The following is a 20,516-nucleotide window of genomic DNA, read 5'->3' as shown; positions in this document are numbered from 1 at the left end:
CAAAAAGTTATTAAGAGCATATGATTAGTGTCAAAAACCTATTTATATTTTGAATCACGCCATTTATTAATATTTTCCATTATTAAGAACACAGAAGCTTTGAGAAAGCATACTATAAAACCATTTTGTTGAAAACAGCAAGATATCCAACTGAGCATCAACATTTCAATGTCATTAAGTTGAAACAGATCCTAGTGACATGTACTCTAAACACAGCGACTCTGTGACAGAGGGAAAAAAAGTATAATGGTAGGGAATGGTTCCAGATCAAGAATTACTCCCTTATCAGTTAAGATGCCCCTACTGAATCTATGAAAAAAGCAAATAAAAAAGATTTTAAGGAAGGGAGAATTGAATTCCAGGTCAGAATTTATCTAATGATTTGAAATGCTTCCCATTTTATTTACCATGCCTAATAAATTAATGATTCGTGGTAGTCCAGTTAGATTAATAACTTTTGATAGAGATGAAATTTTTATATTCAGTTCAGCTTAACTTGACTATTCTTATTTGAAAACCCAAGTGACCTTATAAGAGATATAAAAATCTTCGGGCATTTTGATCTCTGTAGAGGAATATCATTAAGCAAACAACAAAAACTTGCTGTTTGTTGCAACAGAATTAAGTACAACAAGGCAACTTGCCATATTTATAGATTAATATGTGACTGTTCTTAGGCAAAATATTACCATTGGTATTTGTATCTCTAATCCTACAAGTAAATGTGGTTATCCTTTGAAAACGCCTTACAGATATGCCAAATTGTTTTATCAATGTAGTTCATATTGGATTGCCCAAATCTACTTTCAGATCACATGACAAAAAGAAAAAGCCTGTACCAAAAATCATGCTTATGAGAATGACTGAGATTCTAAGCAATACAACAGCATTTTGTAAGCTAAAAAAGGGGGAAAGAGTGTCACAGAACTAGTAGCCATTCTCTATTTGGAATAAGAGAGTTCGTAAGTAGACAGAAAATGAGCTAATAAAAATGATATTTGCCTCAAATTCTTCTTTGTATATTAAATTATAAAAAATTTAAAACATGAAAATTTAGAAATAAATTTCTTAAACATAGCCAATTTCACTAAAAATAATGACTAATTTTCAGAGAATGGATGTCAAAAATCAGGGACAAAAGTAAAAGAGAAAGTAGGATTAACTAATTAAGGATCCCACATCATTACATCTAATAATTTTAACCACAAGTTCACTTCATGGGAAAACTACCAAAGTCATCATAATCTCTGTGAAAAATACTCGTGGATTCTAAGCTGTCTTTCTAGCAAGACTGACACACAGATGAGTCAAAAACCAAAATAACCGTCATTAAAATACCAAATTTCTACGTAACAGGAGAAATCAACATATTGGCTTAGTATTCTCTGTCGGTTATTTTTAGTATTAAAGAACATTCTTGCCACTGTTCTAAAATGTGTACAGTACAATACTAAGTTTCATGGCAAGACAATAAATGAAGTGCTAAGCAAGGCAAATCAATAAAGTTGAATATTCATAGTACACAGCTGTCTTTAAGTAGCCTTTTCATCAAGGCTTCTATTATTAGAAAATTGCCATGTTCATCAGAGGTTGGTTCTTCCAACTCTCATTTACTTTTACACAAGACGTTACTTACTCATCAACCTGTGTCCCACGATTCACTATTGAGTAGTTAAATGAAAGAAGGCCAGAGAGAGAATGACACAATAGAGATATACTCTGAGATAAGAAATATTTTTAAGTCAGACTAATTAGATCTGAAAAAGTTGTTTCTGCCAAAACTAAGTGTAAATTCTATAACTTACATAAATCAATTTCCTAACAATTGCTCAGTGAGTAAAGTGTTTTGATTAAGTACATAGGTAAAATAAAATTTAACTCTGGTGTTCAGTGAAACATTTGGTTCTCATTAATTACATGTTAGTCATACTCAACAATGATTAGGAATATCGCATTAAGCTTTTAAAAATAATGAACTGCATTTAAAAGATCATTATCAGAACTGTAACTATTACATTCTCCACTTTTCTGGAGATTTCAGTCACAGTGAGGTTAGATCATGTTATCAGGCAAACGAAATCTGGACACAGAAAAATGCAAAGGAACTGATCAGCAAGTATAATTTTAATTAGCCTAGGGATAATATATTAAAGGGGAGAGACTAAAACCATAAAATTTTGGAGTGGAAAGGACTTCAGAAATAATCTTATCTAGAGTTTCTACAAGGGGTCTACAATTCCATATGCACAGTAACATTTTCTCCATCTACGGAATAAGAATTTATAGGCATAGCTCAAGTCACATAGCTTTCAGGAAACAAAACCAAATGATACTTTACAGAGCCAAACAACGGGAAGATTACCTTTTGGGTCAATTCTCCTGTTGTAGGAGACTACAGCATAGGAGTGTAAAGAGCATGGACTCTGGATGTCCATTTTGATTTGCCACTTACTAGCTGTGACATCCTGAACAAGTTCTCTAAACTTCAAATTTCTTTCTTATCTACAAAATGGGGGAAATACGCATTTTGTAGAATTCTTAGGAAGATTAAAGGAGAAAATGCATATAATGTACCTAGCACATGCTAGTTACTCAAAATTAGTTCCCTGTTCTCTCATTTGGCTGTTCTTTCTCTTATCTGGTTCCTTTCTAAATCAAGTTTAAAAGATGTTTCCTGTCACTTTTCCCCCCACTCATTTTCATTTTATCTCCCTGTATTTGTCTTGTCACTTACTCTCAAAATCTATCTTGTTCTTTGCCCTACCTTTTATCATCTCTTTCAAGCTGTTTCAAATCCCTACAAGGAATAACTGTTTTAAACTATTTTTAAACTTCTTACTAACCTCATTTAATCTATTCAATAAAACCTCTCCTCCAAATAGCAAAAGAATTTGCAGATGAAATGACAAACTAGAGGAGGCACATTCTGTAAGTGAATTAAGTTCTTGAGTTTAAAGCAATATTCTTATTCACTCTTCCCATGTATAATCCATAATCTTCCCTCCAATAGGCTTCTTTATCAAGCCCAGGATAATTATACTTCTGCCTCAAAACAAAATAAAATCCTTTACATCTTGTACTCTAAACACTCCAGCTGTATCTAAGTTGGGTCAATATCTCATGCCCTATCTCTTTGATATGCCTACTTAATCACTTTATGTATATACGTGGTCATCTCACAGTTGAAAAAGTCACTTTGGTTTCTCATAAATGGATATCCTAGGGTTGAGCTTATCAAAAAGAACTACATCCTATCATTAATGAACATGTTGTCTCAGGTTCTCCAGATATGTTTTATAGAGAAGCTAATAGGTAAAAAGAATGAAACAAAGTCCTGTAGGGAAAGCTCTCGACTTCATATTTTTAACAGATTTTGGCTTTAGCTGTGACTTTGCTGAGTGGAGATGGGTGCAATCACAGCACCAAAGCTGAGCATATCCTCACTTCTTACCCTGTACCTCCCTGAATTTTTTAGATTTCTGACTTTGTCTACTACTGATATTTTTTTTTACCCTCTAATGCACCTTCAATAGCATCATAGCTCTATTTCTTAGATAGCAAGTATATTATCCAAGTTCAGAGATATAATCGAGGAGTTAACATGAAAACCATGTTTCCTCGATAATTCAGAAGCCACTAGTTAGCCTCGAGAGCCTATGAAAAAACACCAAAGTGATATTACTCAGTCATCCATCTAAAGAGAGAACTTTGACTCAAGGTATAAATGAAATTGTAATTATATAAATATATTTATAAATATTTATACAATTATATACTTATACATAAGCACTTACACAGACTTAGAAAAAATGTAAGAACATTAATTCAAAAGGACTCACTGAAGAATAAACAGAATTTTCCATGATTCCTTGAGGAGAAATATTACTCATTCTTTAGGCAGGGTCCCTCAAAATTCAACCATTAGAAACCATATTCTCTAATTCTGTACTAGGCAACACACAAGTATCTTTTTGTTTAAATCCCCTAGTTACCAAGAGAGTGATTTTAAAGTCGATGGAAACCTAAAGGTCTCTGAGCAATAGCAATTTAAGTTCCTCAAGTAGAAGAATCAATCAATCTAAAACCCCAATTGACAAAATAGGTCCATTTTATAGCAAGTTAAAGTTCTGATTTTGCCACCGGAATCACCACTACCCTTTCAAAGGATTCTATTTAAAGTTTAAAATAAGAACTGAGCATACAGTGAAGCTGATAAGTCAAATAGTATTATATAGATTCAAGATGGCAACTTCTAAATAATACTGAAAAAAGCATTCACCAACTATAATTTGAATGTGGCTTTTGTTGGCAGAAAAAACCCACAACATCTAAAGACTACTGGTAGTTTCCCCACCTCTCTTAGTAAATGTTGTTGTTTTATGAATTGAATTTAAAGGTATTCCCCATAGAGAGACTATCAGTTTAGATACCTTTTGCAAGAAAACAGCATGAGGAACTAATTAAGCTCATTTAGTCACCAGAGCCTTTTAGAGACTGTTCCAACAAAGGGTAAAAAATGAATCATTATTTCTAACCAAAGGAACATGGTTGGTTACTCTCAGCTGCATCTCTTTCTTTTCCCCCGGGACATATATAAGTATGCCTTAAAGCACATAGAACAATCAATAACCATAGTGGTTAAAACTACAAGCCACTGTACTGCATGATTACTGAACAGCTGCCTTCCTATAGATCACTTGTGAACCCAAACAGTGGAAGGGCCAAAGGAACTAAAATGCTGTACTGGCAAAAACAGCAAGCACCTTCCTATCTCAGTCACCACAATATGCTCACTAAATGTCCATTCCAGGACTAGCAGGATCAATATAGTTTATACAGTAATAATGAAGAAAGCTGTTTCAGGCTAGGATATTGGAAGCCACCCCATGCTATTCACCCCACATTTAACACTCATTCTGCCAATAACACGTATCATGGAAATAATTCTAGCTGGAAGTATGAAAAAAAAATTTAAATATGATGAGTAGTAATTATAAGGGATATTTTTTCCATGTAAACAAAAGCCTGGATAGTTTGTTATGTGTTATTTCCTACATGAACAATAAAACATGTGTTAGAGAATTTCTTCTCTCTACTAAAAATGGGGCTTACAAAAAAGGGAGGTTTTTCTTATTCTGAATCTAGTCATTCTTTTACCAAAGGAGTCTGAGGAGTAAAATCATTTGATCCCAAAAAAGTGCCATGCAAGAGACCACTTCTTGGAACACACATTTCCTGCTGCCAGTACTAGGAGGTCTTATCTTTATACTTCCATTTGGTCACCCAATTAGGTAAGAAAGAAGAAAAGTAGGAAAAAGAAATAGTAGAGGAAAGAAAAAAAGCAGGGAGGGAGGTGAAAGAGACTGATTATAGGAGAAAGCAAGAAATAAAAGAGAAGGCAGGTGACTTGCTTGCCCAACTTTGGCTCTATGGTTCTATGAGCCAAAATGCATACTCAGTGACATGGTATCTCACAGGAAAAGGGAAAAATGTGGTAAGCTGAGAGAGGTCAGGCCATGATGTTAATTTCTTTCCTGTACAAAGACAGTCTCTTGAGGACAAAGGCCTGCCTCTTGTAATGTAATATCATAGTCCAGGTGAGAGAGTTTCCTTCGAGGGAAGTTGGTGAGAAGTTCAAAACGTTCATTTGGATATCCTTTAGACTGGACATGCTTCACCAAAGCCTTTGAAAAACAAAAGAAAGACGAAGCTGTTAGATGGACGTAGAGAGAGCATATTAAAGGATTATATATAACATTCATTTTCATATCAGGTAAGATTTGAAGGTTAAGTAATGCTTTCAGATAACTAAAGCTTACCCTTATGGAAGGGCCAATATAACCCTTTGGATGGGGAGATAATAAACTTGTATCCAATAAGTTAGGGCCATTAAGTGATACTGAAATATACAGGGTTGTTTACAGTCATGCTACCCTGAACAAGCCCGATCCTGTCTGATCTCAGAAGCTACGCAGGGTTGGGCCTAGTTAGTACTTTGATGGGAGACCACCTAGAAAGTTTTTACACCTATAGCTTAAAAAAAAAAAAAAAAAAAAAAAAAAAAAAAAAGAGGATTGTAAGCTGACAAGGTCCTTACAATTTGGTTGGGTTGCTTCATCTAAAAAATGAATGAATGAATGAATGAATGAATGAATGAATAATAAAAAAGGAAATGAAATGTACAGGGTTGTTACCGTTTCCTCAATAAAATCTACTATCTATTTATAAAATTATTGTCCCCATTTTTAAATATTTGATCAGTTTTCCTTCTTTTTTTATAAAGGAAGTTATGTCCTTCATTCTATCTATAGCCAATCTTGCCAACTGTGCACTAAATCCCTTCTGGCCTTTTCAGAAACCATGCCTCTACAGAATATCCCCTCTTTTATAGTATCTTCAGCATCTCCCTCTCTACAGATGCTTACCACCAGGCTTAAACATGCTGTCTCTTCTTCAATCATTTTTTCCTCCTCTGATTATTGCCCACTCTCTTCTAGCTTCACAACCAAACTTCTCAAAAAAGTGGTCTATACTTGCTCCTTCCACTATCTCATCTCCCATTCCCTTCAAAATACCAGACCTGGGAGAGAGTCAGGGTATTAGCATGAGCGACCGGATCCGACTTGCATTCCAGTCATACAGTCTTCAAGAATCAGACTATCTTGTCGCAGAAAATGGCCAGGTATGAAGACCTGACCCAAGGGAGATTCATTTATAGGCTAAGCTAAGCTCATCAGACTTACTCTCTTTTCCAGGAGTTGAAAAAGGCAGAGGAAATGTCCATCAACCGTGAAGTTTAGAGAAAAAGGCCCTCAGCATCACTATGATGGATGTACAAGCTGAGGTAAACAAAAGCCACAGTATAAAGAGAGAAGAATGGTGTGAAGCAGAGAATTACAAGGAGGAAACCAAACAGGCTTCATGAGAGAAACACACAAAAAATGGCCTTGGTTCTTAACCGTTTTGCAGTTCCAACTACTAGGAAAACCAGGAACCCCCATTTTCTTCCTTTCCTTTTTCCAGGTAATAATTTCAATTGGAAAATTAAATGTAGCCATGGAATAGAAAAGCCTTGACTGGAACAGACCCTATGTGACTTGCCTAAGGTAACTGAGGAAGGAAATACAGTAATTAGAATTACGAGTCACCTCAGTTAACTTTCTAGTTAGAGGTCAGAATGAATACCTAACACTTATTTCAAAGAATCAAGCCAATTACACCAATTAATTAGCTTCTCTGCTTCAAGCAAACACTTCCAATTAGATAAACTTACTAGCAGTTTAGCTTGCTCTGGAAGAGTGATCTGTTCCCTTTTTCCATCTGGATATCGCAACATCAGTTGTGCTTTTGGTCCTAAGGTTAAGGGAATAAAAAAGGTACAGAAGCTTAAGATAGAAGACTAATTTAAACAAATAAATATATCCTTTCAGTAACATTCAAGCTTCAAGTAAAGCAAGTCTAGAATGTAACTCACCATTTACATCTATGCCCTCCACTATTCCGTCTGATTTTTCAGGTGACATCTCCAATATTTCTGAATCTACTGCTGGCAATCCTTGGTGGTTTGTGGTTGTTCCTGCCTCAGTTCTGGCTGGGGGCTCAGTCAGCGGCCTTCTATTCTCCTCTTTTCTATGCCCCAAATCTTTGTGGGGAGACTTTCTGGACTTGGCAAGATTCTCTATCTCCTCTTCTTCATCAGAGCCACAAACGGATATGAATTCCTCACTGCCGGAAAAAAGTTCAGATTCAGATTCTTCATCTGAACGGCTATCCTGTTTTGTTTGTGATGAATCAAAATGTGTCTCTTGCAAGGAGGCTCTGATGGCAGCTTCTAGCTGGCTGTCTTCACTGGCATCTATAAGGCTCTCCTGCAAAATGCAGTCATAAAACATGGGTGGAAAGAAAAAGAAAACAGTTAAACCAAAAAATAGATAGTCAAGTCAAACGGGGCATAAGAAATATAACAGTCAGCTTGCCATTATTATTTTTCACTGAATGTATCTCTTCTACTAAATTTTTAGTTATTTATGGGCAACAACTTTGTCTTACATAGCCAAGTTGGAATGGATAGTTTAGAAACAAAAATAAAAACTGTCATACCACCTGCCACAATGATGTTGCAGGCATAGGCAAGTTTTTTTTTAACGTCAAAATGAATAAAATTAAGAAACCAGTTTATTCCCTGACCAGAAAAAGAATTAAGATTTTAAATATAACACAAAACATTAGTCTTTAAAATGACTACACGCAGAGAAACATGTCTACATTGCTCACCGCTGTATTTTTCAACAAGCAGTTTTGCCACACAAGATATCAATAAATAACTCAGTAATTATCATTTTGCAAAAAATCTATATCTCTAACATTCTAACATTCAAAACAAAACAAAATACCACACAATAAATAGGAGAAAACAACAACTATATTTTTCCAAGCTTAATTGCAGTAAGATTTTCATTGTGATCATGAGAAATGCAAATTTTAATAGTTTCCTCTTGGTAAAGTTCTAATGTCACAGATTTCACTAAACTTAGTCATAAAATATGGGTTGTTTGCCAAAGCAATCTTGAGAAAGAAGCTGAAGGTGTCAATTGATTTCAAACTGTATTACAAAGCTATAGTAATTAAGACAGTATGGTACTGGCATAAACACAGACACCTAGAGCAATGAACAGAATAGAGAGCCCAGAAATAAACCAACACTTATATGGTCAATTAATTTACAACAAAAGAGGCAACAATATAAAATGGGGAAAAGACAGTCTCTTTAATAAATGATGGTAGGAAAACCAGACAGATGCATGCAAGAAAATGAAACTAGACCACCTGCTTACACCATATAAAAAAATAAACTCAAAATGTATTAAAGACTTAAATGAAAGCCCTGATATACTTGATAAAGGTTACTATCCGAAATACATAAAAATCTCATAAAACAACACCCAAAAAACAAACAATCCAATTAAAAAATGGACAGAGGAGCTGAGTATACATTTCTCTCAAGAGGAATATAGATGCTCAACAGACATATGAAAAGATGTTCAACATCACTAATCATCAGGGAATAGCAAATTAAAACCACAATGAGATATCACCTCACATTGGTCAGAATGGCTATCATAAATAAATCAAGAAATAATACGTACTGGCGAATATGTGGAGAAAAGCAAACCCGTGTACACTGTTGGTGGGATTATAAATTAGTGCAGCCACTATGGAACACAGTATGGAGATACCACAAAAAATTGAAAATAGAGCTGCCATATGACTCCACAATTCCACTTCTGGGTGTTTATCCAAAGAAAATGAAAACACTAATTCAAAAAGATATATGTACCCCTATGTTCACTGCAGCATGTTTACAATAGCAAAGATATGGAAGCAACCTAGGTGTCCACTGATAGATGAATGGATAAAAAAGATGTGGTATATATACACAAAGGAAATTACTCAGCCATAAAAAGAATGAAATTTTGGCATATGCGACAACATGGATGGACATAGAGGGTACTGTGCTAACTGAAATAAGAAAAAGACAAATATTGTATGATTTCATTATATGAATCTAAAAAATAAATAAAACGAAACAAAAACACACACACAGATATAGGAAATAAACTAATGGTTGCCAGTTGCCAGAGAAGAGTGGGATGGGGTATGGGCAAAAGAGAGAGAGAAGATTAAGAAGTAAAAACTTCCAGTTATAAAAGAAATCACAGGTACTTAATGTACAGCATAGGGAATAATTGATAATATCATAATAACTATGTATGGTCAAAGATAGTAGACTCATTGTGGTGATCATTTCATAAGGTACACAAATGTTGAATCACTATATTATACATCCGACAGTAATATTTTATGTCAATTATAACTTAAAAGTTAAAATATAATGAATGAAACAACAAATTCTGAGATTTGCTTCAAAATAATGCGAACAGGATGGGATATACAGATAAAACAAGACTGGCCACTGGTTAATAATGATTGAATTCATTTATGGATACATAGAAGTTCAACAAATTCCTTCTACTTTTGAATATCCTTAAAAATTTCCACAATAAAAAGATTAAAAATGTATGAGTTGCTAACAACAACAAAATAAACTAAAGGAACTTCATTTTGGCTTTCACTAACTGCCAACCATATAGCAAAAAATAAAACATTTCAAAAAAAGTTAAGGCTAATTTATCACCCCAAAAAATAAAGTAAATGTGCCCATGTGACCTGCATGCAATAGCTTAGGTAGACTGTGGGTTTACAACAATATTATATAGCACAAAGCTTGATTTTAGAGATTGTTATCATGGCAGACAATGCTGACTTCCTAGCCAATAGCCATTCTCCTCTAATTCCTTGCTTACAAAATCCTAATCATGTCTATAAAAGAAAACAGTAAGCTGAAAAAAAATAAAACAAAACTGTGGTATGGAGCTAAAGCAGCATGTACAGAGAAATTATAGAACTAAATGCCTATTATTAGAAAAAAGGTCTCAAATTAATCACTAAGTTTCCATTTTAAATTTAAAAAGTACCCACCTAGAAAAATAAAATAAAATTAAAGCCAACTACAGAGAAAGAAAGAGAGAAAGGACAGAAATCAATCAGTGACCTAAAAAAGAGAAGAATAATCAATGAAACCAAAAGCTGGTTCTTTTAAACCAATAAAACTGATAAGCCTCTAGACAGATTGTCAGGAAAACAGAAGCCACAAATTACCAGTAACAGGATTGAGAGGGGATATCACTACATACACTACACTCATTAAAGGAATAACAAGAAATTATAATGAACAAATTTATGTCAATAAATTAATCCCCTCAGGTAAAATGGACAAATCTCTAGAAAGACACAACCTATTAAAGCTCATTACATGAGAAACAGATACCCGAGAAGTCCTATGTCTATTAATAAATTGAATTTGTAGTTTAAAACTTCCCACAAAGAAAACTTCTAAGCCCAGGTGGCTTCACTGGTGATGTCATCAAATATATTGAGAGAAATAGTATCATTCTACACTTTCTTCCAGAAAACAGAAGAGGAAACACTTTCCAATTCATTGTGAGGCCAGCATTAACCTCACACCGAAACCAGACAAAAATATTTTTAAATATTACAAGGAAAACAAAACAAACACACAAAAAAACTACAAACAATATCTCTTATGAGCACGGACACAAAAATTCTTGACAAAATTTTAGTAAATCAAACCCAAAAATATATTAAAAAGTAATGCATCAAAACCCAAATGGGTTTTAGCCCAAGAATAAAAGGTTGGTTTAACATTAAAAAAAAAAAAAAATCAACAGAATTCACTGAAAAAGAAAACTACATGATCATCTCAATAGATGTTAAAAATCATATGATAAAATCTCATCATGATAAAAACTTAGCAAGCTAGGAATAAAAGGGAACTTCTTCAACCTGATAAAGTATATCTATAAGAATCATAGTTAGCATCAAATTTAATGGTGAAAGACAATACTTTCACTCCAACATCAGAAACAAGGATGTCTAATACATCTCACTACTTCTACTTAACTTTGTACTAGAGGTTCTAGCTAAGAAAGAAAAAAAAAAAAAGGAAAGGAAGTAAAATAAGTCTATTTGCTGACAACATGATCACCTACATACAAAGTTCAAAGTTATCTACTAAAAAGGCTACTAGAACTAATAAGTGAGCTTAGCAAGGTTGGAGACTACAAGGTTAATGTATAAATACTACCAGACACTCCTGAGAGAAATTAAAGATTTAAATAAGTGAGGATATACATGTCAGGTTCATGGATCTGCAGACTCAATATTGTTAGGATGTTAATTCTGTCCAAATTGATCCATAGAGACAATGCATTCCAATCAAAGTGCTAGTAGTTTTCTTTTGCAAAACGTGACAAGCTGATTCTAAAAGTTACATGAAAATGCAAAGGAGCTCAAATAACATAAACTACAAAGCTGAAGGACTTGCCCAGATTTCAAGACTTATTATAAAGCTATAGTTATCATTAAGACAGTGAAATACTGGTGTAAAGAAAGATATATCACTCACTGGAAAGAACAGAGTCCATAAACTCACACATAAATGATCAATTTTTAACAAAGGTACAAAGGCAATTCAATGGAAAAAGGATAATCTTTTCAACAAAAGGTGCTAGAACAAGTGTACAGCCCTATGCAAACAAACAAAAAACTCCAACTTGGTCCTACCTTAACACTATATATAAAAATTAATTCAAAGTGGACCATAACTTAAGAGCTAAACTATAAAAAAAAAAAAACCATGGGATTAAATCTTGGGTTAGGCTAAGAGTTCCTAGATAAGACACAAAAAGCACAAAATATGAGAGTTGATAAACTGGATTTTGTTAAAATTTTTAATTTGCTCTTCAAAAGACACTCTTATGAAATAAATAAACAAGCAACAGACTCGGAGAAAATATCTATAAACCATATATCCAACAAAGGACTTTTATCTAGAATATAAAAAAAACCCCTACAATTCAGTAAGATGACATACAACCCAATGAAAAATAAGCCAGAGATCTGAATAGATACTTCATCAAAACACACAGCAAAAAAGGACATCAAAATATGGTCATATCAAAAGTCATCACATTTTAAAAGTGTTCAGTTTACTGGTCAATAATTATACTTCAATAAAGCTTTGAAGTTTTTAAAAATAAACTTAAAGCTAATTTATCACACAGAAAAAAGCAAATGGATGTGCCCATATGACATGTAATGGCTTGGATCGACTACAGATAATAACACTGTGCACCATGCAGGTTGATTTTAAAGAATGACACTATGATGGACACTGTCAGTTTCCTATCTGACATCCAGTCTTCTCTGCTTTCTCATTAAGGGAACCTCAATTGTTTGTATAAGAAATGTGTCCAGCTAAAATCTGTGGCTGTTTACCTTTGTAACAGAGGTGCCACCCCATTACTCCTTGTCCATGCTTAGATATGATACCTAGGAGTATAGCATCTAACTATGACCATGAAGACAAAAGCAAATACTAAGGATGAAGAGAGTGAAAAAGAGGAGGAGCCTGGTTCCTTGATTCCCAGCCTTTGGCAAGCACCCATAGCCCTTCCTTAAATGGACACTTAATTCTAGGTGAAAATTTAAAGAACTGTTTCATCACTGTATAAAATAAACTGCTAAAATTATATCCTCATTGTCAATCAAACCCAAACAGTGCCTATGTCTAATGTGAAATTCCGATATCTTTGAAGGTCTCTTACTTGCAACTAATCTTGATAACAATTATTAAATAGATTTGCCTAATAAAAGCATATTATAAAAATTAAGTATAGAAATAATCTTTAGGCGAACCAAAGAGCCAGGCTTTAAAGCTATATAACCAGTAATAATGCCCAACTATACCATGAAAGTAGTTCTAGCAAAAATACCATGTTCACTGCTCCTTAGACCTGGATACCAAAAGTCCTGGCAGTGCTGCCCCTGAAAGAAGTGGATTTCTCTGTCATTGGACTTGTCAGATCAGTTCTCCTGCTCATTGCTACATATACCATTGTTTACTTCTAAATCCAAGTATTAGGTCACATGCCTGTACCCCAGCTGCAAGGAACATAAATCTTACGATTTCACTGAGAACACAGAACCCATATGAGGGAAACTATCAAAATGTAAGAACAGCATTTAAGATATTATGCAGCCACAAATTATAACTATCCACTACTTACATTATTATCTTTACCATCTTAACCTCATTTACACAAGACATCTATAAACAATTACACTTAATTGCCTATCACCACTTAGTTATACTTACTGAACGGGCACATTTTTTGGGAGGACTGCTAGAAAGTCCATCCAGTTGCCCATGTTCACCGAGGAATCCTGTCACTTGGTCCAAGAAAGAAGATACATCTAACTGGTGCCACTCTACTAGCTTCTGACCTAAAAATTAAAAAACCAGGACATATAAATATAGTGAAATCAACACACCTTCTGAACATGCCCATTAAGTATTTCTTTCAGCATATACATAATTAAAATTTGCTGGAAACACATATCCTCACTCCTCACCAGCTTAAGTTGCATAATGTTTTTCAAAACCTAGAGGATACCTTAATTATAACCAACTTAAAAGACTCCCAACCATCAAAATAGGGCAACTAATTTATTTACTGATATCACTTATTGCCATTTAGGAAGAAGAGAATCAAACAAAGCAATATCTATATGGAACGCAATCCATTTGAATAAAATCATCTCTACTCTCTGCCTTTGGTGGGATTAAAACCGGTGCCTAAATATTTTAATATTTTAATAGAAAATCTAAAGGGATCCCTTATAATATGACAAGATAAGTTTTTTTTTAAAAGAACATGACTGCACAAAAATAAAATACTGCCATCTTCCCAAATTGTCAGAAACAGACTCCCTAAATACACATTTCAATAGATGTTTTAATAATTCTATAAAGCATGAACAAGAACTCTTTACCCAAATTATCACAAACAATTCTGAAACTGGATCCAGTCAAATATTAAAGATCAATTATTAGGTAACTGAAAGATAAGTCATAGGTCAAAGGCTGTAAGCTGATATAAATCTCACCTGTCCGTGGATCCAAGATGGAAACATAGGGGAAATCCCCTAGCTTATAAAACTGTATGTATCTCTGACCTTCCTCACTGTCATGATAAACCTGTTAAATCATTGACATAAAAAAAAGTCAGCCTCTGAAAAAAAGTACCAAGTATATCCTTGTTACATACCGACAGCAATTAATTCTCCAAATATACCTTTGGTATATGTTAGGATCCCGCTGATACATCAAAGAGAAAAATGTCATCTGGTGTGAACTCTCTCAACTTCCTAACCTAAGTCCCTCTAGAAACTTATATATCGATCCACTTTTCCTTCCTTCCCAGTTCAGAAGAGGTATTACTCTTCCTGTTCAAGTTACTGCTCTTCCTGCTCAAGGTATCTGTCCACCTATGTCATTCCTGACTCTCGATCATATACATCTTAATAAATTACAATATATATTGATAATAAGCTCAAATGCAGCTTATTATCTGAATATATTGTAATTTATTAAGTCCCTAGCATAGTGCTAGGCAAAGAGATGCTCAGTCAATAGTTGCTGAATAAAAGGTTACCATTCAGAAAAATTAATATTGAATTTAGGGAACTGCGAAACATGAACAAGCAATTAATAACAGTAATACATATGTTACAGTGGGAAAAAAATTAAGTTCATTCAGATATTTTTTCTACAATTTTTCATAAAATAAAAAATTGGAGCAAGATCATCTAACCTTAGCTTGATAATTTATATAAAAAGAAACTAGACCTAGCAAGACTAAACGACAAGCCTAAGGACATACAGTTAAGAGTATCAAGCTCAAGCTAAAATCCAAGTCTTAACCATGTTTTTCTATTACTCCAAGATCTTCTACATGCAAACTGTCAATTAAAGTAGCCACTACAATATATGCTATTGAAGTACTTAAAATGTGGCTAGTCTGAACTGAGCTGTACTGTAAGTATAAAATATACACACTGGATCTTGAAGACTTAACACGCACACACACACAATCAAAACAGTATTTTAATATATTAGATATTTTGATTTTAAAATATATTAAAATTAATTTCACCTGTTTGACCTTTATAAATGTGGTTCCTAGAAAAATTTTAATTACATATGTGGCTCACATTATATCCCTACTGAACAGTACAGCTGTACATCTTATCAAGATATTTAAGCTCTCTGACATATAAATATTATGTGCTTACATAGCTTGGTTCTTTTTTTTCCTCCTTCCCCCGGGAGTTCTTCACTGCTGCCCTAATTTTCACTTGTCCATGCTATTTCAGCCATTATGAGTGGTTTTACTTTTTCGTGTCATAATTTAACTCAGTTATTTTTTCCAGCTTATAACTGAGTTCCTCCTTTTCAACATCCCATACCACAAAAGTAAAGCACTATTAAAATTTTGATAAACTCTTCTCACCTGCCAGAAAATAAAATGTTCCCGGATAATATTCTTCACAGCTTCATTGCTCCATACATCACGGTTGAGGCACTGGCATGCAAAGTCTTGCACATTTTGAATGTTTATCATCAGCCACTTATTCTGCATCTGGCCACACTCTTTGGCCTGTAAGAGTAAAGTTACACAACATTTGTTAGAAATAATTTCTACACGGTAACTGATATGTTTCAGAAATCAGAAGCTATCATCTTTTCATTTAAATACTACTAGGTTTTTTTCTCAAGTATGACATCTAGAGTTTTTGGTATCTATACATTATTTACAGTAATTTGTACATGTGTATGTTGCTTGCAAGCATTTTCAAATTAAATGAACTGTTAATGTTATGATGGCTGAATTTTTATTGTACATTTAAATATCTTTACCTGAAAAAGATTTCAAACTTAAGGTTGACAGGTCACATAATTCAGTTGTACTATCTCTTCCAATCCCTATCCGCAAATACTATCTCCTTTTTAGTATATGTAAACAGTTGTGTGTGTATATTACTTTGTTTTTGTATTTCATTTAATTTTTTATACACATTCCAAAAATCATATTCCTCTGTTATCAGGCATGTGCTATTTTATAGAATCACCCTAAACATTGCTGTAAAGCTGCTAAGGTTTTATCTGTTAGAAGTGGATCTCAAAAAATGAGATTATAAGATCAAAGAATGTTTTAGAATGATCTTCAAAAGACTCCCAATTTATAGCACAAATATCAATCATGAGTCTGTATTTTCTGCCTAACGTTCCTCTTCATCATTAAAACCTAAAAATGTTGAATATAAAAAGAATGGCAGAAAAGCAAATGGGCAAATGCTTCTTTAACCTCTGCAAAGAAACAATGAAATAAAAGCTAAGGTTTTGAATAATACTGTCTTAGAACAATATTCTTTTCCAAATCAGTTTGACATAAGAAAATCTTAAGAATCAATTAACTCAGGTTAATAACAACTAAGAACATACATCATTTTGGAGTTACTGAAAAAATATGACTATCTTCTGTTTTAAGAAAGTTTACACAGAACCTGTAATCCTATTTTTTGGTATGAATCCCCCAGAGAAAATCATTTTCTAATATTCGGTGTTGATTCCCAAGTGCAAACCCAAGTTCTAAAAGGAAGTATCCTTGTACTGAGTCAGAAAGCTGTATTTAACTGGTCAAAGGCTTATTTTAAAGTATACAAATATAAAATTACTCCTAGGAAGTAATACTGTTCCACTTACTTCCCACCTACAGCATGCACAAGGATTTAATAAATGGGTGATAAATGAGCAATTATATTACCTTAACTGAAGAAAAAGTATTTGAGAAGAAAAAAATTCACACGCATCTTAGAGACAGACTGGAAAGTATTTATCCCTGTAACAGGGTAAATTTACATAAGTCTGCCTACAACACTGACGAGGAAAAAAATGTGTAACACCGAATGAAAATAATAAAAGTCCAGAGTTTTAAAATAATAGTCATTTGCTTTTGTTTTTAATCATTCATTTATTCACATTCATACTTTCATTAATTCAGATTCATTCATTCAACAAATACTTATTGAGTACCTACCATGTTTCAGGTACAGGTACGTTTGTAGAGTTACAGCAGTTACCAAAACACAAAAATCCCTGCCTTCATGGAGCATACATTGGGGAGAAACCTTATACGACCAAAAGAAACTGAAGGTGCTGTTAAATTACTGCTAGAAGGAAAGACCCAAAAGACACAAAAGATACAAAGCAGTGACATCTGGAGGGAATAAGATACTCTCACATAATCTCACTAAGTATACTAATTATGAGTCTAGGACTAGAAATGAGAGTGGGCCATGGAATAAACGATGAACCTTCCCTCTTGGAATCTGTTAGGTTGTTCTGAATTAACATTCAAAAGCCACCATAAGGAGACCCAAGGACAAGTGTGGCTATACCAAATAAAGAGATATGTGATACAGATTATCTGTCACGAGGGGGAAACAATGGGAGACTAACATCTATGTAAGATCAGTAACTTACATAAAAGAAAAAGTATGTTTCAGTAATAAAAATACATGCATAAAGACAAGAAGAAAATATATTAAAATATGTATAGTACTTTTTAATGAAAATTAAAATTTTATTATCTTTCCTTACTAGTTTTCAGATTTTTCTATTTGTCAAATTTGAATAAAACTAAATACAAACTACATATAAAGTTTATTTAGGAAAACGTTAACATATTTTGTTATTAAATTGGTTCTTTACATTTTTAGCTAAAATAGTTTTACTTGCGTTTATAGCAAGCACTTTTGAAATTAACAAAGTACTCTTAATAATTAAGACTAGGTGTATGTGTAATTAAATGACAACAAATAAATATGCATTTCTTATGAAAATAAGGAATACAAAAATTGTTCTGATTCTTTTTGTACAATATTTTCCAGATTATACCAATCATTTAACAAAGATTTAATAAGGGCCAATTATGTGCCAGAAACTCTTCTAGACACTAAATACACACGAAATAAAACAAGGTTTCTGTGTTCATGGAATTTACAGGTTAAACGTGCCCTTGCCCAAGTCAGATCATTCATCCTAAGTGCCTTGCCCACTAAGCTTCAGCTGTATTGGTTCTCTTAGCTGTTCCAGAAATGTGCCTAGCTCCTTCCCACGAGTACCTTGATACATACCAACTAACTATCTGCTCTGCCTCTGGATGTTCCTATGGTTAACATTCCCTCATTTATTCAGGTTTCCATTCAAATCTCATTCTCATCCTTTCAGAATCTTCCCTGATCTTCCTATCTGAAGTAGTCCTCTCTCCTCACAATTACAAATATATGTGAAATCCTTGCTTTCAATTTGCCTATGAGAACACATGCACCTTAGTGGCCCCAAACAAACAATAAGCTGCCCTCTCTCCCCTTCCCTTATTCTATTTTATTCTTTCTCCCAGTACCTACTGTAATCTGAAATTATACTCCCCATCCCTCTACATATACATAAAATATATACACACTAAATATGTTTACATATATATGTATATAATTTTTTATTTGTGTATAGTCTGTTTCTCCCTCTTGAATAAAACTCTTTGATCGTAAGAACTTTGTATAATTTGTTTACCACTACCTCCCTGTGGCAGGAACTGCTCATAGGCACCAAATACCCATTTGCCCCTTCTCCCTCTTAGTAAGAAAATCTCCAATTTTTAGCTAATTACCTGGACTTCCTAGTGTCCCCTTGCAGCTAGGTGTGGCCATATTGTCAAGTTCCAGTTAATGGGATGTGAGCAGAAGTGATGTGTACAATTTCTAGGGCCTTTAGAGGAAAAAGGTGTACCCTTCTCAGCCCCCTCCCTCCTTCATGCTGGCTAGGAAGCAAACACGAGGATAATCATGTTGACAAAGACAAGCAAAATCTAGGAAACAGAAGAAACTAGAAAAAACTGCAATTCTAGTAACTTCATAAGTAGAGGAGAACCATCCTAATGGCCTGGACTTGTGTCTTGATTAAGCCACTGTTTGTTTTCCTTCTGGTCTCTCTAACATGCAGTAAAATCTTTATCCCGACAAACATAATCCCTATCACCTAGAACAAGGCCTTGAAATAGGAGGCCTCAGTAAACATTCATTGAATGAGCAAATAAATTAATCAGTCTCTCATTTGTTTAGCATGAGCCAGAATCTTTGAATATGTCTACCTCTAGTTACACAAAGAAAGTCTACTTTTAAACCTGTAAAATTATGGCTCAGATCTACATCTAATATTGCGCCCAAACCTATGGGCTCTGCCTGAACAAAGAATGTCCCTATAATTTTTAATATTAATCTCTCTAAGCTTCGATGACTTAATTTTGCATATTCAATTTATATAAAACTAATGGATATATCATTAGTTATCATGAAATGCCTACTTTTTCTGGGAATGTTCATGTCATTTAAAGACCCTCAGTGAAAACATGATAGATCATTGCAAACAACACAGATCATGAACTATGAAGAAAAAAAGGTGATATAACTTAACAAAATGAATCAAACTTCAGATGACAGTATCAAAAAAGTTCACATTTTCCCTCAATAAATAAGCAGGAGAGTAACTGCTTATGAGCTCAAAGTGACTACATTAAATCAAGTTCAGAGTTATTTCATCAAGCCCTAGAGCAACTCAAAAGCTAATGAAAATGGAAAATATGTCAAAACAAGCTCATATCATTTTTGTCTTTCATACTGCTGCTATTCTCTTTCAGTGGCTGTATTATCATGAGGACAGTAGAAAGGACAGGCAGACAAGCTGCTTGGAACACTGAAAAGGATATGCAGCTGCCATGTTTTAAGATCACCAGGGAATGATGAAGAAAACTGAGAAATCTAACCTGATATCTTTGAGCTGATGGATGAACAGTAAAGACTCTCTCAACTCTAGACTTATTTACATGACAAAAAGAAACCTTCCTTTGGCCAAAGCATTTAGATTTTCTGTTACATATAGCCAAATAGTTTCAGGTTTTGCAATTCAGAAAATT

At 33.8% G+C, this 20,516-nt stretch overlaps 1 protein-coding gene across 2 annotated transcripts in view; it reads right to left on the bottom strand.

Moving 5' to 3' along the window:
- Positions 1-41: 41 nt before the first annotated feature.
- UBXN7 (UBX domain protein 7) overlaps positions 42-20,516 on the bottom strand; it is a 43,665-nt gene continuing 23,190 nt past the window's right edge. The window contains exons 6-12 of one of the 2 annotated variants that reach the window (XM_039850834.1): positions 15,996-16,142; positions 14,590-14,680; positions 13,799-13,926; positions 13,390-13,467; positions 7,475-7,868; positions 7,274-7,353; positions 42-5,684 (exon numbers count right to left, since the gene is read on the bottom strand). In XM_039850834.1, the coding sequence (XP_039706768.1) occupies positions 5,523-5,684; positions 7,274-7,353; positions 7,475-7,868; positions 13,390-13,467; positions 13,799-13,926; positions 14,590-14,680; positions 15,996-16,142 (1,080 nt within the window). In that variant the 3' untranslated portion in view covers positions 42-5,522. The remainder of the gene's footprint in view (positions 5,685-7,273; positions 7,354-7,474; positions 7,869-13,389; positions 13,468-13,798; positions 13,927-14,589; positions 14,681-15,995; positions 16,143-20,516) is intronic. The other variant, XM_039850835.1, reaches the window with a different exon arrangement.

This window comes from Pteropus medius, unplaced genomic scaffold (assembly GCF_902729225.1).
Source record: "Pteropus medius unplaced genomic scaffold, Ma_sr-lr_union100, whole genome shotgun sequence".
Lineage (NCBI taxonomy): Eukaryota > Metazoa > Chordata > Mammalia > Chiroptera > Pteropodidae > Pteropus > Pteropus medius.
Note: the sequence above shows the minus strand (reverse complement) of the source record. Positions and strands in the feature narration are given on the sequence as shown.